The 26,747-nt window shown below is 38.4% G+C and overlaps 1 protein-coding gene across 2 annotated transcripts in view; it reads right to left on the bottom strand.

Annotated features, from left to right (window-relative positions):
* Positions 1 to 26,747, bottom strand: part of Ipo11 (importin 11) — a 138,766-nt gene that overhangs the window by 15,274 nt on the left and 96,745 nt on the right. For both annotated transcript variants that reach the window (XM_040728879.1, XM_040728880.1), the window contains 2 exons: positions 17,273 to 17,368; positions 9,174 to 9,258 (listed from right to left, as the gene is read on the bottom strand). In XM_040728879.1, the coding sequence (XP_040584813.1) occupies positions 9,174 to 9,258; positions 17,273 to 17,368 (181 nt within the window). The remainder of the gene's footprint in view (positions 1 to 9,173; positions 9,259 to 17,272; positions 17,369 to 26,747) is intronic.

Genomic DNA, 26,747 nt, shown 5'->3' with positions numbered 1-26,747 from the left:
CTGAGATTTAAAACTATAAATAAGTTTGTGTCAATTCCTCAGAAAAAAAAAGTCTTGCTTTTTGTTTAAGGTTCAAATTCATGTGAAACAAGACAAAGTTTGAGAATCAGTTACCAAGTAACTGACTACCCAAGGTTTGTTTCCTAAACAAAAACCACCAATTTGCAGCTCTTAGAGTGACATGGAAATTCATGATCATATATATATGTAATCTTCATGAAATTGAGGCCAGCCAGAGATACATAGTGAGACCGTGGCTCAAAATAAATGAACAGTTTTACACTAAACCGTCAGAAGCGGCTATACTGCATAGCTGGAACTAAGGAATCTGAACTGTGTATGTTGTGACTGAGGCAGTATGATGGAGCTAGAGGGGGGAAGATGGGCAGGCCAAACAGACAAAGTAATTTCTGTGACTCAGGTCTGAGGCAACTGAGCTGGGCATGTAAACATATGCAATGGCACTGCTATGTACTGTAGGGAAGGAACATGCCTGTCATTAACTGAATGGTGAGGGGGTGACCTATATGGGAGGGGATGAGATCTTAGAGCTGGAAAATGCCATGAAGCCCTCTCCTCCTCTAAGGTATGCATTTTTCTCCTCTGATGACGGAAACTACATAAAGTATTCTCTAACAATGAAAGGAAGAAAAATAAAAACAAAGAGCTGTGTGAACAGAGCCATACCCTCCCTGCACTTAAAAAAAAAAAGAATGGGCTGGGGATGTAACTTGTACAGTATGCATGATACCCTGGATCTATCTCTACCATAACACAAAATCAGGCATGGTAGTGTGGATCCATGTAACCCTAGCATCCAGGACACAGACACAGGAGGTTCATTATGTCAACCATCCTTGGCTACAATGCAAGTTCAAGGTCAACCTAGATACAAGAGGCTATTAGAAGGAGGAAGGACACAGGGGGAGGAGGAAACTTAAACAAACCTCTTTTTTTGGAACTGGGGAGTAAGTTCACTTGGTAAAGTGAATGCCTTGAAAGCAGGAAGCCCTGATTTTGACTCCTTAATAAGTGCAGGTACACCTACACATGTGCAAAGGGCATGTGAAGGCTGGGGGACAACCTCAAGTGTCACCCTCAGGAACACTGTTCACCTCCTTTGAGATAGGACCCTTCATTGGTCTGGAGCTCCCCAATTATGCTGGACTCTGGCCTTTAAGCCCGGACTCTCCTGTCTGTCTTTCCAGCACTGGGGTTGCAAGGAAGGCACAATGCCCAGCATTTTCACATGGGTTTTGGAGCTAAACTTGGATCCCGGTGCTTCCAATGTAAATGATTTGCTGACTGAGTCTTTCTCCTAGCACCACAAACCACCTTTCCCCCGGCAGCTGAGTTTTAAGACTAAAACACATAAAAGCTAAGTGAACAGATTCTTTTTGTTTTCGAGACAGGGTTTAACTACATGAAGCACAAGACTGGGCTTGGCTCACAGAGCTCCTGCCTTTATCCTGCTGCTGGTTATAGACCTGCACCACTGGTCTGGCAAGAATCTCTGTTGTTTAAAGAAATTCTGATAGCCTGCATTCTAATTTTCTGAACAGAAAGCAATTTTGTTTATCAAAGAGAGAATCATTTAAGACATGCATCTACAGCTATTAAAGGATTACAAATTCAGGAGAATTACTTTGGCTTTTAACAAGTCCCTGTAATGTTAACAGAAAAAACCTTGACTCTTCACATCCATTTCTTCATTCCATCTCTTATCCAACATATCTGGGTTAAATTAACGTAAAAACAACAGACAAAAAACAAACCACCCGTCCTTTTTGGTTATGTAATTGAAAGAGTGGACATTTTAAAGCATTTTAGATCATTACATACGCATTTTTTAAATTACTGTAAACTTCACAAATAGGATTTTCTTAAAGGTCAGTTAATAACAAGAAATCTGAAACCATATTGTGAACTTTCCATTCTCTGTTACATTAAAATCTATTGGTCTATGTTGCCCTTTGAATAAATCTTTTACCCTTGAATGATTTTTTTAAACATGGATTTAATACTAGTCATCTACAAAATACAGATTCACAGAGTTTTGTAAATGTTGAAAACATTTCACTATCAAAACATTCTAAACCTAATATCACTACTAGATACATGTGAAAAATAAGTAGGATATCAAACTCATAAGGGCAAAATATATACAATTTCCAAAATTCTAATTTTGCATGATTGTTCAAATTTAGCAGTAAGCAACACATAGTATTCATTGTTTTTCTTAAGGCGACAGGCTGTCCTTTCAAGAATAATGTATGCCAAATACCCATGTCTGAATCACTATGCTATGTATATCAATTACTCTTTTGTATTTAAATGACGCTGAAAGGAAAAAGGCAAAAACGTTTTGGGCTAACCTGGCTGGTTCTGGAACTCACTGGCTGGCTAATCTGGCTGGTTCTTGAGCTCTTAGTTGGCTAGCAAGCACTAAGGAATATCCCTAGCACTAGGTTTACCATGCCTGGCTCTTTATATAAGTGCTTGGAATAGAACTCAGGTCCCCAAGCTTTTGCAGGAACTGTCTAAAGAATAGCTGCTCATGACACATGAGGGGACAAGAATGTAATTCAGCAGCAGAGTAACTGCCTAATAGATATAAGGCTCTGGGTTCAATACCCAGAATGTGGGTGTGAGGAGTGAGGCGTAATATGAAAATTCATTCAATAGAATTTCACTATATGCAAGCATTAAAAAGAAATGATGCAAATCCAAACTGATATTCAAAGAAATAGATTTGTATATTTATACCTAAGAAATACGTAACAGAACAGAACATATAGAGATATATATTACATTATATATAATACATTAATATATAGCATGTTAATTATAATACTATATTATATGTTAACATATAATATAGTATTTCTAATCTATGAAAAACAAAAGATCATATAATTATATGCACATATAAAATACTGAGAAAGGTGCATACTACATTGGTAAAGGTTTCCTTGGGGAAACAGTATTTCATATCTGTAATTATTTTATTTGTGGTTTTAATATAGGCCACTTATATTTTCAATAAAATAAAGGCTCCCATATTGAGAGCAATGCTTTAAACAGGGTGTTAACTTTTTCTTACAGTAAAAGCCAGGAGAAAGGTGGCAGAAATGAAGACAGAAAAGGCTAGTGTTCCCAGATGTGTTATCTGTGTTCGTGAAAAGACTTTCCCCATGTGGAATGTGAGTCTTCACCCACAGCCCTGGGTGTTTTTATTATATCAGTCAGTACCACACTGCTGGTCTCCAAGTGAACAGCAGTATCTGAACTTGTTGATTAAGGTTTTTAGTAAGAGCCGGGCAGTGGTGGCACATGCCTTTAATCCCAGCACTCGGGAGGCAGAGGCAGGCGGATCTCTGTGAGTTCAAGGCCGGGCTGGACCGACAGCCTCCAAAACAATACAGAGAAACCCTGCCTCGTAAAACCAAGGAAAAAAAAAGTTTTTAGTAAGAATTAACTAAATAAGGAGGTAACAGTAAAATTGCCTGCCATACCCAAGAACCATACTGCAGGCAATAAGTTTCCAGTTTCAACTAAAATAAACAGACAAAATAAAAAAAAACACTTCAGAAGCCAGTGCTCTTAAACTCAAGGCCATGCTCACAGCCTTTTCTTTTCCCGTGTCTCTGATTGCCCTTATGCAGCCTGCTGTGCAGGATCTGGACCGCTATGATCTCAAACTATTTTTTGATTAACATTTTCATTCCATCACAGGAACAACTGCTGTCTCAGGGGGGTGTCTGGTTATCAATTTGTGTCTTTATTACAGCTCAGTTGGATTAGTTCAATTCATTAATTTCTATCTTGTTTTAATGTCACTCAGTTTTTAAAGGCTGAATTGCCTATTCCAAGAGTTTTTGTAGGATTTGAGTTACAGTCAGTTTCGGTTTAAAGGGTGTGTATACTGCTAGGGATTAAACCCAGGGCCTTGCTCAGGATGCACAGTGCCCTATCACTGGACCTTTGGCTTTCTGAGCTGGCATCAACTGTGTGGTCCAGACTGCTCTGGAACTTCCTGCTTCTACCATGCTCCACCAGAGGAGTTAAAGGTGTGCACCAACATGCCTGGACACAGTTGGCAAATTTTAAGAGGAAAAAATAAAACAAAAACAAAAAACCGCAGACTCTGCAAAACATAGAAACAACAAAAACCTCTATTTAAGAAAATCAGCTTGGCTGAGCGTTGGTGGCACACGCCTTTAATCCCAGCACTCGGGAGGCAGAGGCAGGAGGATCTCTGTGAGTTCATGGCTGTAAGAGGCATTTTAACACAGTGTGTACACTGTTGACCAAACACACCAGCAGACAGGGACGGCAGAAAGGAATGCAGGCCGCAGAGGAAACACTGTTTATATATAAACACCTTGCATATGATGACTATTCAAGAATGCATTCTTGGGATGAATACAGAAGAAAAATGTTCCAACTGGAAGACGGCACTTGAATGCCATTGAGTGGAGGTCAAGAGAAGCAGTTACACAACTACAGTAGGTAGGACTGCACGCTGCTTGGCTAAGAATAAGCACAGAATTATGGAGTGTGAGGATTCAGACTTTAAAACATGTTTATATATTCTGAAGGATTTAGACTTTAATAATTGAGCCTTAAGAAATCTGATTTGATGGTGGATGATAATAAATATATGTAACAACACATAAGTAATAATATGTACATATGTAAGTATACACATCTATGAAAGTAACAGAAATAGTGCTATACTTGCAGAATGAGAAACAGTAATGTGTACTTATTTCCTAAATGGCTATTAAATATTAAAGCTTAAGAATTATGTTGCTGGGGCTGGAAAGACAACTTAGCACTTCCTGCTTGTGCAGCGAAAACAAGTGCAGTTCCCAGCACCCACACCATGTGGTCCACAACCATCCTTAACTGTGGTTCCAGAGAATTCTGGCCTCGGGACACTGCAAACATGTGGCACACACTTACACAGTCAAAGACACATATACACAAGATATAAATAAAAATCTTTAAATATGGAAACAGGGCTGGAGAGATGGCTCAGAGGTTAAGAGCACTGGCTACTCTTTCAGAGGAACCTGGATTCAATTCCCAGGACTTACATGGCAGTTCATAGCTGCCTGTAACTTCAGTTTCAGGGGATCTGAACTGATACCTTCACAAGGACATACATACAGGCAAAACACCAATGTTAATAAAATAAAAGTTAAAAGTAAAATATTAAAAAAATAAAGTAAAATATGGGAGTACAAAAATATTCTCTGAATTGTCTTAGTAAAAATTAATATCCCTATAAATGCAATCAGGACAACAGTTAAATAGATCAACATATGCTGCAATAAAAGCTTTATACATGAACAAGAATTGCTGACAGTTCCAGGAGGTACTACTTACTCACAATGATTTCATAGTAATTAATTTATTAAAATCAGGAAACTTGGGTCTACCTAATTGTGTCTACTAGTAAAGAGAGTCTGTGTATATTATAACTGGGTTTCCCCTATTATCTAAAATACCTCAAACTTTATAAAGACTATTTATGTGCCAAAAGCTTAAGAAAAAAATGACAACTTTCAGCGTTTTTCCTCTTTCTGCTCTGACATAGGTTACTGCCAAGGAGCTCAGGCTGTCCTTGAACTCTTGACTCCCCCCACTTTAGCCCCTGAGTGCTGGGCATGTATGAAATGTCATGCCCAGCAGATTCAGCAAGTTTCAAAGGAAAAATCAGTAACAAATATGAGTATTTTATGCTAATGACACATTTTTTGAAGTTCTGTTCAGTGGGTAAGTTTTCAATGCTATAGGTAAACAAATCTGAGACAGGGTCACCTGTGATGCTGCCACAGTTTATCTGAGCACTGTGTAATAATCCATTGTTGTTACCTAAAGAAGAACCAGAAAACAAGAATGCTGTCTTCTGTTAGCATTGAAGTGAAATTTGCTAAGTTTTAAGTAGAGATTGAATACTTTTATATTCAACAATATGCAACAGTGAATGCAATAACTGAAACTGCTTGTAAGCTCCAGTGTTGTGGTTTTGGAACTGCAAGGTTTGCGCCTAGTAACTTTTATGCAGTGCTCTTACATACTTCATCTCCCCAAGGATACAAGGATAAGCACTGTACCATTTCATATCTTTACAAAAAGGGTTGGTACAGTATAGTAAGATATTCGGACACAGAGACCATACTCCTCAGTCTTTTATCACAGTATATGTTACGACTGTATCCATTTTATAAGTAGTTACTATTGTTCCATTCCTACTATGCCTAATTCAGAAGGCAAACAGTTGTAAAACACAGACTACATAGAGTTCAGTATTATCCATGGTTCTTGGGCACCCACTTGAGGTCTTGGGCATATCCTTTAAGGATAGTGGACCACTGTCTAATGTACCTGTCTGCACCCTACTGCTTTTAAAATTTTCTGCTTAGCTCATCTAGAGTCCATTTCAGAAGCTGGAGCTAAACAAGAAAAAAGCTGGTCCTGAGACGAACTTCTGGTGCTGGCTCTGGTGACCTTGCAGGCTTGTAAGAGCTCTACAGAATGATCAAGCAGTCTATAGGAAAGCCACCCCCTTTAGCTACCTCATCTCTAGCTTTCACTATTTGGTAGACTGGTGATAACACATAAATGTCAGTAACTGTTCTGCCTCACAAATGATTGTTGTTACTCCCTTCTAAGAACATGGCACTTTAGCTCTGTCTCTACAATGGTTTATGAGCTCCTGAAATCTAATAAGTTATTTCACGTACAAAAACTACAACTCCAAATGCCAACATATTAACATAATTCTCACTAGCAAACGGCATGAAATGCACATTTTACTGTTAAAGTAATAGTGGGTAAAGATGAAGCTTGGGTTTTAAATGAAATACTTGAATTACACTTGACATTCCAAGAATTGTTTACCTCAAAATGAAAAGAACAGAGAAAAATGCATTAAAAGATTAATTTCCTGAAAGGAAACCTCATTCTAAAATACAGTGGCTTCTCGAAAGCCTACAGAGGGCTGCGGGTGAGGTTCAGTGGAGGGTCCCAGCCTAACGTGCCTGGGGCCTTCTGTTTGATCCCTAGCACAGCAGATGTTTTAAAAATTAAAAAACACTAAGATACCTATGCGAAACTTGAGACATTAATCTTACCCTTTTCTGAAGAAAATCCTCAAACAAATCATGGAAACAGACCTTGATCTTTATGGCCCTGAGGCAGTGACATGAGTCAACTCTATTTTCATTTGTATCTTGGACCTAAGAAGTTATAGCTTTTTCTTCCTAGTAGATAATTTCCTTTAAAGATGTAGAAGAAAACATGTTGCTTTTTTTTTTATCACAATTCAAACTCATCTACCAGCAACTGTTTCTCTTTTGCCTTCAAAATGAAAACCATGACACCACTATATGGTTTTAAAAATATTACTGTATAATAATATTATTGGACAAAATTAAACAATTTATACTCTTAAACTTAAAGAGATGAGTAAAGCTAATTTCTTGGTTTAAAGTTATAAGAAAATTGACACTATAGTCACAATAGTGTTCATGGTTAAGACATCAATCCCACCTTTAATTGAAAGCTAGTATTTTAATCAGATCCCTCAAAGTAAAGCACTAAAACTGCTAATAGAAGACAACAAAAATTTACTTCAAGAACACATGCTAGAGCAAAGGAATTCTAAATATTATTTATAAAACCATGTTCCTCCATTGATCTTTGAGACAATATTTCACTCACTTTGAAAACAAAATTAGAATGAAAATAAATTACTACTATATGCTATAACTAAATATTAAATACAAAAATGAAACACAGATTTGGATAGTTTAGCTTGTTAAGAATATATCTACCAAATTAAGAAAAATTAACATAACATACATGGAAGCTAATGACAGAATACCTATCATTCACTTATAATTCAGAATGCTGTTAAGGAAAAGGCTGTCACATCTTTTATAGCAATAATAAAATGTGCAATGCCTACAACATTGGGAATGGGAGGGCAAGAACCAGGAAAGGCTGATAAGTTATGCCAGGCTGATCGTTATAAATCAAGAGAATACATAGTCCATCTCAGGGTAGCACCCAGTTTAAAGAGAGATGTTTCTGGGGATAGATTCATAAACACTATGTATTCAAAATATAAAGAATGCATCAAGGGTTTTTAAATACATAAAAGATTTTATCGACAGGCCCTGGCAATCAACTAACCCAATTTTCTTCTGATCTCACAGATGAGGCATAACAAGTCTAAAAACACAAAATAACCTATTTGAGGTCACATATAACTATGCAAAAAGAGTTCAAATTTTGGCATTAAGAATCATTCTGGGCTGGAGAGATGGCACAACTACTAAAGATTACCCCCCCCCAAAAAAAAAACCACAAACAGGAATAATTCTTTAGGTTCTTTAGGTTTCTAAGAGTAAAATGAAATGGACTAACTCAAGCCTGGATTAAATAAAGGCTATCAGAGCAGTGTAGTATTAACCACAAGCTCAGGATCAAACCCTTGAAGATGAAAGTAAAGTAACAGAAAGACTGAACAGAATAACAAGATAAAACTCATGATGAAAGCACACAGTGAGTATTGGGTTGCAAGTCTTAGTCCCAAATGGTGTTTGTTATATGTCCACTTGTGCACTATGTTGCGTAGATAACATTGCTGCTGTCATTATGCAAGAGAGAAAAAAAGGTACAATAAAGACAATGTATACTGAAGCCAAGAGACCAGAAAAGATTCCAAAAGCTTACTTTGTCTATTACATTCACAGTCAAAGTAAATATTAAAAATTATAACACAATATATTTCAGAAGTTTCTTAGTCTCTTGATACCAAGAATTAATGGCTAGCAGTTAAGGCATTTTACAGTGTCTTATGATGCAGATCAGAGAAGGGTTATTGTAGAGATAATAACATAATAGGCAAAGAAAACAATCCAGTATGTCTCCTCAAAAGAGTTTTTGTTTGTTTAAAAAAAACTTATAAGGTTTTTGAATCCTATTATGGTTTTATGAGTAAAACTTCTGCTCTTTTCAGACAGGCATCAATTATCTCAGAATGATCTCCTATCTGAGGGGGGAGCAAAGCTCCGACACTTGGATTCTTCACAAATGATGAATGGACAGATTTATAGGTGAACAGATAAAGATAAATGGTGAGGCTTGTAACTTACCATTTTTTTCCTCTTGTCTTGTTCTGTGGGTGGTTCTTCATCTTCTGTTACTTTTGGTTCTTCATGATGAGACATCAGCATACAACTACAATTTAAAAAAAAATCACCAGATTTTTTTACTGACAAGTGCTCAAAACTACTGAGAACACGAATCTTCTTTGTTACAAATGAAGAATACATTAGATAAGGTTTTCTTTTCTTTTTTAGGCTGGGAAGCTGGCTCAGTCAGTAATGTTTGCTGTATAAGCATGAGAACCTGAGTTTGACCACAGAATTCATGCAAAAAAAGCTGGGCACAGCAGCATACGTGCAAACTCAGCCCTAGGCAGGTGGTGACAGAAGGATCCCTGGGCTTGCCAGCCAGTCAGGGTAGCTAAACTGGTGAGCTAGATTCAGTGAGTGACACTGTCTCAAAACTGAGGTAGGGAGCAATTAGGGACAATACCTAACATCAACTTCTTGCTTCCACATCCATCTATAAACACACATACACCAAAGAGTTTTATTAATTACATATGTTTAAAAAACATCATTTTAAGTTAGGTCACAAATGTGGAACATTTAACTTGGACACTTATATTATAAAGAACTTGGGAGAATAAGGCAGGAGGATCAGTACCGAAGATAAATTCGAGCTGCATAATGGGGGGAAAACTCAAAATATATACAGATGATAATTTTTAAAAGATTATTTGTAGGAAGCTTTTGAACCAACAAGTGTCACTTAAAAGTTGAATAATTTATATCTTTTTAAAGCAAAACAAAACAAAAAAACCCAACCTCAAGACTTACACTTAAAACTACTTCTCTAAACTCTTAGTCATCTGCAAACTACACACACAATGACCGCAACAGAAGCATCATCAAAACACTACTGATGATGAACAATCCACTTCATGTTCCAAATGAAATTACTGTGCTATCAGAAACTTGTCCCCGGTGGCACCAGTAGCTTCAGGACAGTTAGAAATCATTTTATTTTGATTATCTGCACCACTGCTCTCCACCATTACCAGAGGTAATAGAAACAGAGCTTCCTGTTCATCCAACACTCATTACAGAGAGACAAGAAATGAATACTGTCTAGTGAATCACCACCAATGGAACAAACCCCACAATTTCCTAATTTTCAACAGAAGAACTCCAAAACTTATCCGAGCTATGTTTCTAATCAGTAGACAATGGCAAAGAAGGTTTGGTTTCTCTTAATATCTTACACCAAGTCAAAGGGAAGGATAATTCCAAAGTCAACTACTCTAAAATTAATTTAGGATTTAGGCCAGCTGCTAATATCAGAAATTTAATCAGGCTCACTGTCACAGAAGACTTGGTGGATATCCTTCCCCACAATTAAAAATAACCCCTTCTGGGAACACTGCATCTGGTCCAGTGAGTGCACACTTGTGCAGACTACAGGAGGCACCTTGAGCCGAAACATCCTGAAGACCTTGGCCTTCAATTCAATCACCACCTTTGTCTTTCTGAAGCTGCAATGTCTGTCTGCTGGGACAACAGAACATACACAGCACAGTGGCTGGCCAATACTCCAGCACAGGTAAGAAAACACATTCTAACAACTCAAAATAGACTTTCTTAAGGAAAGTCTAGATCCCAGTGTGAGTTTCGGAACTGAGTTAGGTGTGTTTCCTTCCATTAGCCACTTTAGGTCAGTTAGACTTCAATTCAACTACAACAACAAATATTGGTCTCCATGAGAGCACTTTTTATTTTTATTTTTAGGTTCCAAATTCTTTGGCACCACAAAATGTTGGTTTGTTGCTTCTGCTTCTCTGTCCCACTTCTCCTCCTCCTCTTCTTAAAAGATTGTTTTGTTTATATGTGAGCATATGCCGCATGAGTACAGCGCTGGGAGGGTATCAGAAGCACCCGCAGCTGGAGCTGTGATCCGCCTCATGTGGGTGCTTAGAACTGAACTCAGGTCCTCTGGAAGAACAGCAAGTGCTCTTAACCAAAGAGCCATGTATCCAGGCCTGTTACTTACATACTAAAAGTGTTCCACTCTGCCTTCATTGATGCTAAAGGATTTAACACAACAAAGAATTTGTGTCTGTGCACGCATGCATTGTGTGTGTAACTCCCATTTCCTTTAATGACCAAAAGCTACCTAAAGAACAGACTAGGTTTACATTTCTGCAAGTTATATTCCTTTAGGTCTGAAAAGGGTATAAAACGACTTTTCTTTTCTAACTCAGGATTACTTATATATTTATGCAACTTCTCTACCACTAAGCTATGTATATCACCAGCCCAAAAAAACAACACAAAATTGAAACTATCTTCTGAAGAAAAGCTCCAATTGAAAGTGAAATCTCATTCTGTCCACAAAGATTCAAGGAAGGCAGTCTCATTTGAATTGAAGTGCAGAGATTAGATTTCTAATAAGCTCAAATGTAAGGAGGCTTTGAATCCAATAATGGTTAGAGTAATAAAATACTATCAATAATTGTTTAAAATAACAATGACTGTCTTGGTGAATACATACAGCCACTCCTCCATTACACACCTGAGCAGAAATTACTGAATACTACTTCTAGGCACCAGGGTACTACATTAGAATCCTTCTCAACAAAAAACTCTAAATGATCAAACATAACTAACAAACTTCAACTCCTTTAAGTCCTTTCTCTTTAAAGGGTACCCACAGCAACATGTTTCAGCAAATCTATAAAAATTCTGCCCTAAGTCATTCTGTTAATTTTCCAATGAGAAAATGATGACTTTATAAACATTCACTGAGTGTCCCTGAAACTTTTCCTAGCCTAAATGAACTTTTCCGGACCTCAGAGTACAAAATTCAGATGGTTCAAATTGAACCCAGGGAAACAGTCCAAACAAAATAGGCTTGAATCCAAGGCAGGAGCCTGGGCAGGAGCTGAAGCAGAGACCCTGGAGGGGCGCTACTACAAGCTTTCTCCAGGGCTTGCTCAGTCTGCTGAAGAACCCAGGAGGACCACCTGCCTAGAGGTGGCACTACCTCCAGTGGTCTGGGCCCTTCTATATCAAACATTAATTAAGAATATGCCACTCAGACTTGCCTGCGGGGCAACTGATGGAAGCATTTTCTCTACTGAAGTTCCCACTTCCTTGATGACCCTAGCTTGTGTCAAGTTCACACACACACAAACAAAATACAAATTACCTCACATAAAACTGAATTGGACACATTATTACAGGACACTTCACATAGCCACACTTCTCTTTTTCATTTAATTCTGTTGCAATACTGGAGCTATAACTCAGAGGGGCAAGCATGCTAGGCAAGAGCTCAACCACTAGGCACCACCCCCTACCCTTCATCCTTCTTACAGAACCTGATTCTGTCCAGCTTCACGCCGCTTTCATGCCATCATACACATGGCTAGATCCAGCCTCAGAGTCAGTGCTTTGCAAAAAAAAAAAAATCATCATGACAATCCTATTCCCCTAGCCAATGATGACTCAATGTTTATGGGATTCTGGTCAATTAGATAAAAGGGACAAAATCTTTGAAACAGTTTCTAGAAAACATCTCCTTCAATCTTTAAAAAAGACAGGGAGAGGAGAGTGTCTGTCATTGGCACTGTCATATCACCCCTGGAGCTACTTTGTGACCCTACAGAAAACAGCCTGCAGATTAGGCTGATTTGCTAAGGGACAGAATGGAGAGAACCTGGGTCTAGGATAGGTTGGCAAGGTCACCTCAGCTAATGCTGGAGCCACTTGCCTATGAGCATACTGCTGCCAGAGACAGCCAAGACCTTCTGTTAAAGCTGAAGTTCTATTATAGTTCCTTCTATAAATAGTATATGAAAACTTCTGCAAGCACACTAAGAAGCCAAACTCACACAAGCAGGGTAATTTGTGCCTCCAGTATGTTCTTCTATGCCAAAAACCACCTTGGGGTAAAAAGCATTGCCCAGTTAATTCTGGGGAAGGGAAACAGCATGAGTGATGGGCCCTAGCTCCCTAGGAGCATAAGCCCTCATGTCTAGGTTCTCTTTGGATTCCAGTTTTTATTTTATTTTATTTTACTTTTTCGTTTCTTCTGTGGGTTCCAGGGATTTAGCTCAGGTTGTCAAGTTGCACAGCAAGCACTTTCAGCCCACTAAGTCATCTCACCAGCCATCAGTCTGGATTTCTATGACAGTCTCCTAAGTGGATTGTTTTCCTTCTAAACCAAAAGTTGTAGGGGGTTTTGTTCTTTTTTTTTATGCTGAACTTGGCATAAGGAGTAAGAACTTTCTAGTCTTGTTTTCTTATATATATTATATACTTATATAAATAAACTGGACAAGAACTTTCTTGTTTTCTTATACATTATTTTTTGCTTTCGTGTGTGTTTGTGTGTGTGCGCGCGCACACGCATGCATGCGTCCACGTGTGCACGCACCATTACCATGCTTTAAAGTTAGAATTCAGCAACAAGACACATTGCAGAAACCCTACAAACTCATGGAAATTGAACAATGTGCAATTGCACCATTCCTGGGTCAAGGAAGAAAGAAGGAAATGAAAGACTTCCATAAATTCAATGAAAATGAAGATACAACTTGCCCAAACTTATGGGACACTTTGAAGGCAGTACTAAGAATAGTGATACTAAAGAATTAACAGCACAATTGAAAGCTCTAGAACAAAAAGAAGCAAACTCACCCAGGAAGAGTAGATGCCAAAAAATAATCAAATTGAGGGCTGAAAACAATAAAGTAGAAACTAGGAAAACAATACAAAGAATCAATGCAATGAAGAGTTGGTTCTTTGACAAAATCAACAAGATCCAAATGGATCAAAGACCTCAATATAAATCCAGCCACACTGAACCTCTTAGAAGAGAAAGTGGGAGGTATCCTTGAAAGAAATGGTACAGGAGACCGCTTCCTGAACATAACACCAGTAGCACAGATACTGAGATCAACAATTAATAAATGGGACCTCCTGAAACTAAGAAGCTTCTGTAAGGCAAAGGGCTCAGTCAACAAGACAAAAAGACAGCCCACAGAATAGGAAAAGATATTCACTAACCCCACATCTGACAGAGGGCTGATCTCTAAAATTTACAGAGAACTCAAGAAGCAAGTCTCCAAAACACCAAAGGATCCAATTAAAAAGTGGGCTGCAGAACTAAACAGAGAATTCTCAAGAGAGGAGGCTAAAATGGCTGAGAGATACTTGAGAAAGTGCTCAACATCCTTAGCCATCAAGGAAATGCAAATCAAAACAACTCTGAGATACCATCTTACTCCTGTCAGAATGCCTAAAATCAAAAAATACCAATGACAATTTATGCTGGAGAGGATGTGGAGAGAGGGGAACACTCCTCCACTGCTAGTGGGAGTGCCAACTCATACAGTATGGAGACTCCTCAGGAAAATGGGAATCAGTCTACCACAAGACCCAGCAATTCCACTCTTAGGCATATAACCAAAACATGCACATTCATTCAACAAGGACTTCTGTTTCACTATGTTCACAGTAACAGTATGTATAATAGTCGGAACCTGGAAGCAACCTAGATGACCCATTGAAGAGTGGATAGAGAAAATGTGGTACATTTACACAGTGGAGTACTACTCAGTGGAAAAAAATAATGGAATCTTGAAATTTGCTGGCAAATGGATGGCACTAGAAGAAACCATCCTGAGTGAGGTAACCCAGTCACAAAAAGACAAGCATGGTATGTACCCAGTCATATATGGATTTAGGCCTGAAACAGGGGAGTGCCAGTCTACAATGCCCAGCCAGAGAGTCTGGGAAACAGGGAGGACCCTAAGAGAGATATGCATAGTAACCCAGAGAAGCGGAACAGGACAGAATCTTCTGAGGGGGTTGGGGGAGGAGCTGGGAGAAAGAAAGGGGTGAAGAGCAGGAGAGTGGAGGACATGGGGAAGCAGGATAGTTGAGTAGTGGGAAGAATAGAGGAGGGAAGGATGAGAGATACCATAATAGAAGGAGCTGTTACAGCTTTGAAGAGAGATCTGGTACTAGTGAGATGTCCAGAGGCCTACAAGGATGACACCAGCTGGCAGCTGGCAATCTAACCAATACTGGAGAGGCTTCCTTAAATGCCCTTCCCTGATAATGTGATTGGCAGCTTCCTTGTATGCCATCCTAGAGCCTTCATCCAATAGCTGAAGGAAGCAGAGGCAGACACCCACAGCTAAACACTGAACTGAACTACTGGAACCCAGCTGCAGAGAGGGAGGAGTGATGAGCAAAGGGGTTATGACTTGGCGGGTGAAACGCACAGAAACAGCTGACCTGAACAAGGGGGTGCTCATAGACTGATAGCTGAGAGGCCAAAATGGGACTGATCCAGACCCCCGGAATGTAGATGTCAGTGAGGAGGCCTCAGCATCCTTTGGGGCCTCAGGCCCCCAGCATTTAGCCCTGTCATCCAGATGGACTTTGGGAGCCCATTCCATGTGGAGGGATTCTGTCTCTGCCTGGACACATGGGGGAGGGTCTAGGTCCTGCCCTAGATTACATGACAGACTTTCAAGATCCCCCATGAAGGACCTCACCCTCCTTGGAGAGTGGAGTGGGGATTGGAAGAGGGTTGAAGGGGTGTGGGAGAGGAGGGGAGGGAGACGGAGCTGGGATTGACATGTGAAGCAAACTTGTTTCTAATTTAAATTAAATAAAAAATTAAAATTAAAAAAAAGGTACAGTTAAATGCTACGCCCAGAAAGATACAATTAATTTTAAACATTCAAGTTGATATATGTATAAATAAGATTATCAGTATTCTTAAGATTTAGCTATTTTCATTTTATATGTATGAGAGTTTGCCTGCAGGTACCTATGTGCACCACAAGTATGTGTGACACCCACAGAAGTCAAAAGAGGGAGTTAGATTTCCTGGAACTGGAATTATAGACAGCTGTGACGAGTTGTGCGGATGCTAGAAACTGAACATAGGTACTTTGTAAAAGCAGGAAGTGATCTTTAGCTGTTGAGTCATCTTTCTGGTCCCATCAGTATTCTTTCTTGTTTGTTTGTTTTTCAGACAGGATCTCATTATGTAGACTTGGCTGGTCTGGGACTTTGTAAACCAGGCTGGTCCTGAACTCAGAGATCCACCTGCTGAGATTAAAGGCAAGTGCCATCTAAGCCTGGCTACCTTTCAGCATTCTTAATAACATATTTTGCCTAACTGTTCATCAAAAGAACATAATTTTAACCATTACCTTCTGGAACTAGTCAATCATTTGAAAGGCACCACAGCACCCAAAAGGAACCATTTTAAGATGTTTTAATCACAAAAATACAAAGCAACTCATCCCATTTTCTTCATTATTAGCTTGAAAGGGAGAACTTATTCAAAAGATTCTTAAAAAGAAATTCATGCTAGATCATATTTGAAACTTATTTATAAGATTTTAAATTTCTTCTCTGGCAATTTTATACATGTATATAATGTATTTTGATCATATTTATGCCCCCTCCCCCTCCCAACCTCTTCCCACTCCCTTGGAACCCTTCCTCCCTTCCTGTTTTTATGTCTTAAGTGGGGTTCTAAGTGGGTTGCTTGCACATGTGTGAGCATAGATCGCAGGTAACGTCCCAGTGGCTACATTCCTATAGAAAACCAATCCCCTCACCCCCAGCAGTCATTAACTGTCAAGAGCTCAATTTAAAAACTGAATTATTGCCAAGTGACAAAAGGATGATTATTATGTCAAAGAAGCTCAATTTGGAATATCATAGCATAATAAAGCTGAGCTTTAAAAATCAAATAAATATTGCAAGTAAAAAAATGAATAAAACACTTTGTATAGTGCTGTTGATGTAGCTCAGTTCACAGCATGCTCACCAACACATACAACCCCAATAACAGACAAAGCAGGCATAGGGTGGAGGGCACAGTTACAGTACTTCGAAAGGGAAAGACAGGAAGATCAGAAGTTCAACGTCATTTCTGACTATGCAAGTTTGTGGTCATTTTGGGAGACATATACACCTTGTTTAAAAAAACCAAATTAAATAAAAACTGTATAAAAGACAAAAATTACACTTTCCATATTGTGAATTAAAACTCATCACGCATCAGGTATTTACTTCCCCAAATCTAAGTATGACTAATTAAATGATCTACCTACTCTTTGTAAGTCCTTGTTTCAGGGTCTTCTGTCATGACATCATGAAGGGCCTCCACTGAGATATTTATAATTCCACAGAATTTATCTTGGATAACACTAGAATCAAAGAAAAACAAAAACAGATTAACCAGAGTATTTTAACAGCATATTTTAAAATTCTAAGCATGTAAAATTAGTACTAAAACAGAAAAAAAAAGCTTTCAAATGTCTGTAAGGTAATATTTTTACAACTGCACATACTATCAGCCGTTTTTCTTCTGTAAGATTAGTCTTTAAATACTAGATGAGTGAAGGTATCAGATAACTGAAGGCTGAGGAGATGGGTCAGTGGTTAAGAGGGCTTACCATATGAGCATGGAGACCTGAATTTGAGTTCCTAGCATCCACATAAAAAGACGGGTGCAGCTGTGTGTGTGTTTGTGACCCTAGTTTTGAGGGTTGAGATAGGAGGATCCCCAGGGTTAAAAGCTTTCTCACAGGAATAAAGCAGAGTAACAGAGAGATGCATCCTATTGTATACACATTCATCTCTCTCCTTTCTCATTCTCTCTCCCCTGCCCCCCTCACATACATACAACACACACACACACACACACACACACACACACTTTACTCTTATCTAATAGTCTTCTGTTAATTTTATAACCAAGGCCCCAAAAGTGCTGACAAAAATCTCCACTTTTCTAAATACACTGTCAAGGGAAAAGACAAAAACATGCTGTAGTGTGGAAGAAAATATTGCTAAAACATTTGGCAAAAACTTGGATCCAGCATGTAAAGAATTCAGAACAATCAGTAAGAATTAGCAGACAAACAACTTCATTCTGAAGCAGGAAAGGTTTGAAAAGAACTTTAAAACAGACACTTTACCAAGAAAATATTCAGATGTCATGGGAATAGTTGAAAAGATGTTGGATATAATTAGGCATTTCGAAAGTACAAACTGAAATCACAATACATTTTATTTAAAAGTAAAACTAAGAAGACTGGCAATCCTGTGGGTCTGGAGAGGCTAAACTGGTAAAGTGCTTGCTAGGCAAGAATAAAAGCCTGAATCTGACTCTTAGAAGCCATGTGGAAACCCCGGGCAGTGGCATATACCCGCTGGAAAGGCGGACAGGCTGGCGTGGGCTGCTGCCCACAAAGCCCAGGAGGAGGAGGCCCTAGGCCAAATAACCAGGCGGATGGCTCCTAAAGAAAGGTTGTCTCTAGACTATATGCACATACATGTGCATGCATGCAGATGCAAACCCCACACTCACACCCCCATAAAAATGAAAAGGGATTGGCAAAGACTCTCACATACTGTTGACAAGAGCTTAAAGGCAATATTCACATTGGAAAATATGTCACATTTTAATAAAGTTAAGCAAGTCTACTTCCAGATATTTACTTAAGATCCAAATGAGTACTCTAAGATCTGTACAGATACTTATGATAGTTTTACTTCAATAGTCCCAAACTAAAAACAACCCACGGATGCCCATCAACTAGTCAACAAATAAAGTTGAGTATACATGGATTTATTCAACAGAATGCACTCAGCAAGGAAAAAGAACTCCCGGGCAACGTGAGTGATTTTCCAAAGCATGATGGCAAGAGCTGGAAGCTAGACTCAAAGGGCTGCGTACTATATGGCTATGTCTACAAAACGTTTAAAGGCAAGGCTGTTTGATCAATGGTTTTCCAGGAAAGAAAACAAGGCAACATTTTGGGCAATATAATTACTTTCTACCATGAGCATGGCAGTGGTTGTGCAAAGGTGTAATTCTGTCAAAATTGTATTCTTTTGCTACACATAAACCATAATGTATATAACTGGTATTTCAAAAAATAAAAAGCAGCCATTTGCTACCACATAGTATAATTAAATTATGCTATGGGAATTTAAAAGTAACAAGAAATTATGGGTGACTCCAGGATTATACCATTATCCTGTAACTCGATCATTAACATACATAATTAATGATCTTTAGTTTCTTTGCTTATAAATGAAGTCTAGGTTTAGGCCTAAGGACAAAAGGTATGCAGAAAGAATAGAGCCATTCCCTTATATTGAGAAGGGAATTACCATGGAACCATTATAGGTGCCAAGGCAAGTAGAAGCTGAAGTTTCTTCTTAATACAACACTGACAACACTGGATTAAACAGACAAAAACCCCATTCTCCCTTTCCAGGGACCTTGTCCATGTATCATCTATTTCAGGATTTTTTTTTTTGGAGTATATATTAAACTGCCTTCTCTATTAACATCAGCTCTAAGCATCAACCTCACTCCTATTTAAACTGGAAATTTTTTTAAGGAATAAGTGTCAATATTTTCTCAAAATATTAATTATGAATTTCCTAACAGGTATTTGGCAACCTCAACGTGACTGTGCTATCCTATGTAGCAAGAAAGTCCATTATGAAGTCTCATTCTGCAGTAGTATCTTTCCCTCAAGTGCCAGAGAGGGGAAGACAGACTCCAAGTTCTACAGCCCAGAGCATAAAAGAACTAATGCTGGCTTTGAATAGAGTGAGTTTACTCCAGGGAAAAGGAACTGCAGAGTAGAAAGGAAGCATTTTGTAATCAGTAAAAAAGACAAGCTGGATAGTATACTTATCTCCAAACCACTCAAGTTTTAAAAAGCATTCTCAAAAAGAAAAATGTTAATTATTACTCATGAAGGCTAGGCAGTTGGCAAAGCCATGCCTGAGTGAGCCCTGAAGAGGAAAATCCCCGAAGACTGTGTGTCCTGAGGACCTCTGCAGTAGCCATCTGTGGTAGCCCCACCTTGCAGGGCCATCTCTAGTAACCCGATTTTGTGCCACATGTTGAGGGGCCATCTGTGTTGGTGCCATCTTTAGTAGCCCCACGTTTCAGCGCCACTCTGTAGAGCCCAACTTTGTGGGGCTTCAGTCTGATCTAGCCAACTTGCCTGGTTCATACCTGACAGGGGGAGTGCGAATTGAGAAACAGCAGGTAAAGATACCAAGGAAAAGACAGAGACACAGAATAGAGTCAGAAGGGCAAGCTAGTGAATACTGAATGCCCCAAGTTTGTTCTTCAACATTCTTATATACTCCAACCAAAAAGGGGAAGACTTCTTTATCACAACAGAAGGAACAAACAGACTTGCTTTCCTTAATTCTCCAAACATTTAGTAATCATGCCTTACTCTACATCTATTGTTACCTGGCCTTGAGGGTTAAGAGTAACCCACACCTTAGACTTAGACCAAGTCTCTTGTTACTTAGATAAGACATTCACGCCTGGCTGGGCGGTGGTGGCGCACGCCTTTAATCCCAGCACTCGGGAGGCAGAGGCAGGTGGATCTCTGTGAGTTCGAGGCTGGGCTGGACCGATAGCCTCCAAAACAATACAGAGAAACCCTGTCTCGTAAAAACCAAAAAAAAACAAAACAAAAACAAAACAACATTCACACCTAAGACCAAACATCCTACAGTAGCCACGCCTTAGACCTTTATGTCATATGACTTTGGAAGAGTAAGGATGGTTTTGAAATCTCTGACCTAAGTCAAGATGAAGCCAAGTCATTTTTATGGACCCTTACAGACCCCATGCTGTTACTGAGCATAGCTCCAATTATTGCCTTCATGGCCACCATATCCCTCATAATCTATGGGTTGTTTCAAAACTCTCAGGGGGTTTCTAGCCTGTGTTACTGGTACTTATAATAATAGTGATTGACTTTTCCCAAGCATTGCTGCTGGAGCACATTAATGATTCAACCACCACCCTCAGAAAGAATTCAGACATGCAGAATTGTTAGTAAGGTTATGTAAGGTATTTTTTTAATGACTTTGAGACAGAAAACTTTGGGGGAACAGTTTAAAGTTTAGAAAGACACATAGTTGAGTGGAGGACTCATTGAGGTCAAGAAATAAGAACAATGACAGCCTGGCTATTGCTGGCTGATGGACCTTTCTTACTTGGATAGACTGGTGATCAAGGGTAATAATTAGTTCCTTGTACCCATTTCTGAACTCACCCGCTCAAATGTGATGCCAGAACTAATTCTTAACTCCTCAAACAACTGCTTACTGAGGGACAATTCATCTTTACCACGAAGGTTTAAGGAGTCTACAATCACTTGAATGATAACCTAAGAGCTATCCAGAGTTGCACAGGAGCCTTGTAGAAACCAACATTCAACATTCTCCCTTTCTTAGCATTTCCTTCCTTCACACTTTCATCATGAACATTTCTCTGACAGCACTCTCCTGAATTCAATAAAAGATCTTCACTCCTTAGACACGTAACCTGTGGCATCTTTCATATTATGTTCTTCCTTTGTCCTTTTGTTTTTTCATAACTGTCCTGCTTAAGATCATACGTAAATGAAACAAGAATCATGTGTTATGTTTACTTTTTTTATACCCCATAGGATAATATTATACATAATGTGAACACTCAATAAACAACAAGGAAATTAATGATCCCAAATACTGAAGACCTTCCTTTATTTTCCTCCTGGACTTTTCTTGTTATTTACTTCCGTTTAAAATTAGTCACAGGGCTGGCAAGATGGCTCAGCAGGTAAAGATGATTATTGCCAAGCCTGACAAGCAGGTTCAATCCCTGTGACTCTCATGGTAGAAGGAGAGAACTGAGACCCACAAGTTGTCCTCTGATACACACATAGATGCTATGGTACATGGGCCTGCACACACACAATGTTTAAAAGCATTTTAACAGGCAAAAACAAAGAGCTGAAGTGAAACTTCATATTAACATTCATATTAATGACCTAAGTTTGCTCTTCCTTTTACTTGTAAGTTTCACTTTTCTTTTTCTAAGTACTTGTTTCGACAGTATTATAAAAACAACTGATGCTGCTACAAAAAGAACACAGGCTTCCTTGTGCCCATGCTAGGACTTACATACAGGGCCTCAAGCCAGCTAGGCAAGTGTTCTACTCCTGACCTATATATGCCCCATCACCAACACAAGCCTTTCCGAAACCTTGGCTTATACTGTTCAAGCATACTCAAACTTTCTTATCTGCAGGCCCACATCTACCAAGGGTCAAAATACTTTGCATGTGCATTGAATATGTACAGACTTTTCATTATTTTAGTGGCTATATAGTGGAGTATATCTTATACAGAATTTATCCTGTTTCAGATATTTTAAGTCATCTAAACATGTTTTTAAAGTACAGGGAGCAGTGTGCATGCTATGTATGCAATTCTACCATTATACATATGGGACTTGAGCATTTGCAGATTTTATTCAAAGGATCCCAGAAACATTCCCCTAAGGATCCCAAGGGATAATTGTTGTGTGGCAACTATATATACACAAAAGAATCAAATATGTGAAAACACAAAACCCCTGAAATCAGCAAATAAAAGTTATTTGATCATATAAACTAATTCCATACAACTTCTATTTATTTCCTTTTTTCACTAAAATACACATGAATAAAACTAGTTTTAAGTTGTTAGTATTTCCTTAAAGTATATAAAAATGATATATGATTATGTGACCTAATGAAAAGTGATTTTTTTCTTCTTGCTTTTGAAAACTTGGTAATATACAAAATCAATCTTCCCTTTGTTTACTTTGATTTTTAAAAGAGCTAGTTTAAAATTATTCCTCTTATATTATTATGAACTCAAACAATAGATGTTTAGAAAACTAAATGTCCTTAGAAAGACAACAAAGCTTTTAGTCACAAAGACAAAAAAGCAGAATGTTCTAATACTTATTTGGTTATAAGGTGACAAGGTGACTATTCACTTAAAAGGTAGATAAGTCTCTGGCACCTGCCTGCCCATTTTTTTTTTTGAGTTATTTCTTTAGTGAGCATTTTATACTGACCAGTCATCTGAGAGCATGCTCTTACTCTCTCTGTTAAATGATGACCTCAAAATTCTGTCTTCATCCTCCTGTCCTAGGAGGAAAATAGGCAGACCAATTTTACAAGCCCATATTTTCACAGTAGGCCAAATTAAAAAAAAAAAAGAAAGAAAGAAAGGAGAAAAGAATCAGAACTTAACTACTTTAAATTTATCTCTAATCTAAACAGGCCTTAATCATACCAATCAAAACCCACACCTACTTAATTCTTGAAATCATTCTTGAATTAGTATTATCTTAAATATTAGAGGTAGGAACAATGGGGGTAATTTAAGAAAGAAACAAGCTATGAAAACCTAAACGTAACAACCAGGCAATACATTCTCCACTGTATTTCTTGGTTTATACAACTTAACAAGATTAAACAAATGAGAAGTTTGTTGAAAGACAGAGAATTCACACTTGTGATCTTCCTGCCTCCCCTGCCCACACCATACTGATTTTTGTGGTACTGGGAATCAAACCTAGGGTGTCATGAATACAAATCAAGTAGTCTACTAAGTGAGCTCCATCTCCAAGGGTTTTCTTAAAAGGGAGGCTATAAAGAAATTTAACAGAGATTAGAAATCATGGGGTCAGTTTAAGATCTCACCTTTGTCAATGCTGAAGACTGTGTAAGGCAAAGCTCTATCATAAGTAATTACAATCAAAAGCTATACCCAGGTACCCTGAAACAAATTTACAAAGCCAATTGTCAGGGCTGGAGAAATGGTTTGGCACTTAAAAGCACTGGCTGCTCTTCCAGAAGACACAGGGTTCATCCAAGCACCCATACGATGACACACAACTGTCTATATAGCTCCCATTCCAGAGGATCCAACAGGCACAGCATGCACGTGGTACACAGACAAACATGCAGGCAAAACACCCATACACATTAAGAAAAAATAAAAAGACATCTGTAGAAATATCATTAAAGTTGTATGAAAGGGTTCTTGTATTCAGCTTTAAAGTCCTGAAGCAAATGAGGATAATGTGCTGTAGAAAGCATCTCTCCACCTCCCTCCCTGCCTGCCTCCCTCCCTCCCTCCCTCCCTCCCTCCCTCCCTCCCTCCCTCCCTCCCTCCCTCCCTCCCTCCCTCCCTCTTCTCCCACTATGTAGCTCTGGCTGTCCTAAAATTCATAATTCATTATGTAAACTAGGCTGGCCTTGAACTCATAGAGATCTGACTGCTTCCTCCCTAGTGCTGGGATTAAAGGTGTACAACACCAGACCCAGTTAGTGTTCCAAATTAAAAGGCAACTCTGACTACTAATGATGAGGGCAGATAACAACAATTGGTAAGAAGTTACCTATCAATAAAGCACAAGATAGCAGCAAAGTTTATAAAACAAAATTGTACAAATGAGGCTTGATGGCAAAAAAAAAAAAAAAAAAAAAGACAGTTGGGGAGATAGAGTGGTATCTTGTTTGATCATTGTTTCTTCACCAGAGTTTGATTATATGGACATATCTGCTTCTGTATTAATTTATACATGAATACAAGTTTTAGGGTACCCACCATTTTTTAGGGACCAGAGTGGTTAAAAGCATTTGCTCCTCTTACAAAGGACCCAAGTTCAGTTTCTAGAACCTACATCTGGTGGTTCACCTGGTAGCTTCAGGTGACCCAAAACCATCTTCTGGCCTCCAAGGCACTTACACGGCACATTCGCACGCGAACACACACACACACAAATACACCCCTACAAACACATGGTATAAACACATACACGCACACCTCACAAACACATGGTATAAACACATACATACATACATACATACACACACACACATACACTCCACAAACACATGATATAAACACATACACACACACACACGCACGCATGCACACACAGACACCGCTACAAACACATACACACACAAACACCTACCAACACATAGTATAAACACACACACACAAACACAGCCCTACAAACACATACATACATACATACATACATACATACATACATACATACACACACAAATACACCCCTACAAACACATGGTATAAACACATACATGCATGCATACATACATACATACACACATACACACACACACCCCTACAAACACATGGTATAAACACATACACGCACACCCCACAAACACATGGTATAAACACATACATACATACATACACACACATACACCCCACGAACACATGATATAAACACATACACACACACACACGCACGCATGCACACATACACTGCTACAAACACATGGTATAAACACACACACACCTACAAACACATACACACACACACACACACACACACACACACAGTATAACCACACACCTACACAGTGGACTAATCAAAAGAAATCCTGAAACTTTATAGAGAAAGTACAAAACCTCCTACAAATGAAAAGCTGAGAACAAAAAACTATCCAGAAAAGCTCTTCCTGGTTGCCTGTTTCACATAATTTCCTTACTCTCTCACATTGTCTATCCAAAGTGCCCATCACTTAGCCTCTGGCTATCAAAACACTGGCAATCTTTCAGTTCTAGAAGACCATGAGGTTCCTTGATCTTTACTCTGGCCTTTCCCCCATCATATGTGGAATTTTCTATTTCCTGGTCACTTAGTATTGAAGTGACCAGGTATCTTCTGTATAGTATCACAGACATCCTCACTTATAGCAAAATGTTTCTATTATACTGACAACAAAAGTGCTAGTGGTTTCCAATTATCCTAAAAAGTAGAGATATGGTTCTGAAATTCTACAATTATGGTACACAACTTTATAATGAATTCTGCAAATAAATGGCAGTCTATTTGCCAGACAAAAAGACTTCCAGGAAATGGCCACTGCTTATATACTCAATAGAAAACTATGTCCAGTTTCTAAAATATCCCCCTGAAATGTAATTATTTTAAATTGTAGCCTGTCTATTCCTGAGTACTCTAATCAAGAACATTTAATAAATGGTAGGGGCAAGAACTTGTAACACATGGTAAAGATATCTAAAAATGGACAAGTAAGCTTTATGAGGCTACTCAAAACATAAAAACTTACTACACGTATTACTTTAATTATATTTCATGTTTTTGAACTTAAAATGCCAAGAGATAGGAAAAAATAAGTTGACTAATACTTTTTAAAGGGAGTACCTGCTGCCACTGTAAAAAAATGAATACTTTATGAAAACCTATATGTTCAATTGTAGCTCCATTTATAGACTGTTATTAATAGAACTAAAGTTTTTAGGTTGAGTCTAAGCCGTAATATAAGCTATGTATAAAAATACATATAAAATGATCCATTTTAAAAAACTGTTGCTTAAGTTTCTGTTTCATATCACTGCAGTCTTTAATTTGGGGACTTTAAAGATCAAAGTAAAAGCCCCATCATATAGATTTTTCTAAACTCCAAACATACAATTAGTTTCTCTTGAATGTCTTTAGGTTGGAGTTTCCGTTTGGGAGGCATGAAGAAACTTATTAACTATGCATGCTTCTGCATTGTTTGCTTTTATTTCCAAATAAATGTACCTTTAGCTATTAAATAAAAACTGGAATAGTACGGATTTCAAGGACTTAATAAAGAAAAGAAGCATTAATAAAAATGCCTCAGGCCAGGGCTTCAGAGATGGCTCAGAGGTTAAGAGCACTGA

The sequence above is a fragment of the Mesocricetus auratus genome, unplaced genomic scaffold, assembly GCF_017639785.1.
Source record: "Mesocricetus auratus isolate SY011 unplaced genomic scaffold, BCM_Maur_2.0 Super-Scaffold_100020, whole genome shotgun sequence".
Classification (NCBI taxonomy): domain Eukaryota; kingdom Metazoa; phylum Chordata; class Mammalia; order Rodentia; family Cricetidae; genus Mesocricetus; species Mesocricetus auratus.
The sequence above is the reverse complement of the archived record's forward strand: the minus strand, read 5'-3'. Positions and strand labels throughout refer to the sequence as shown.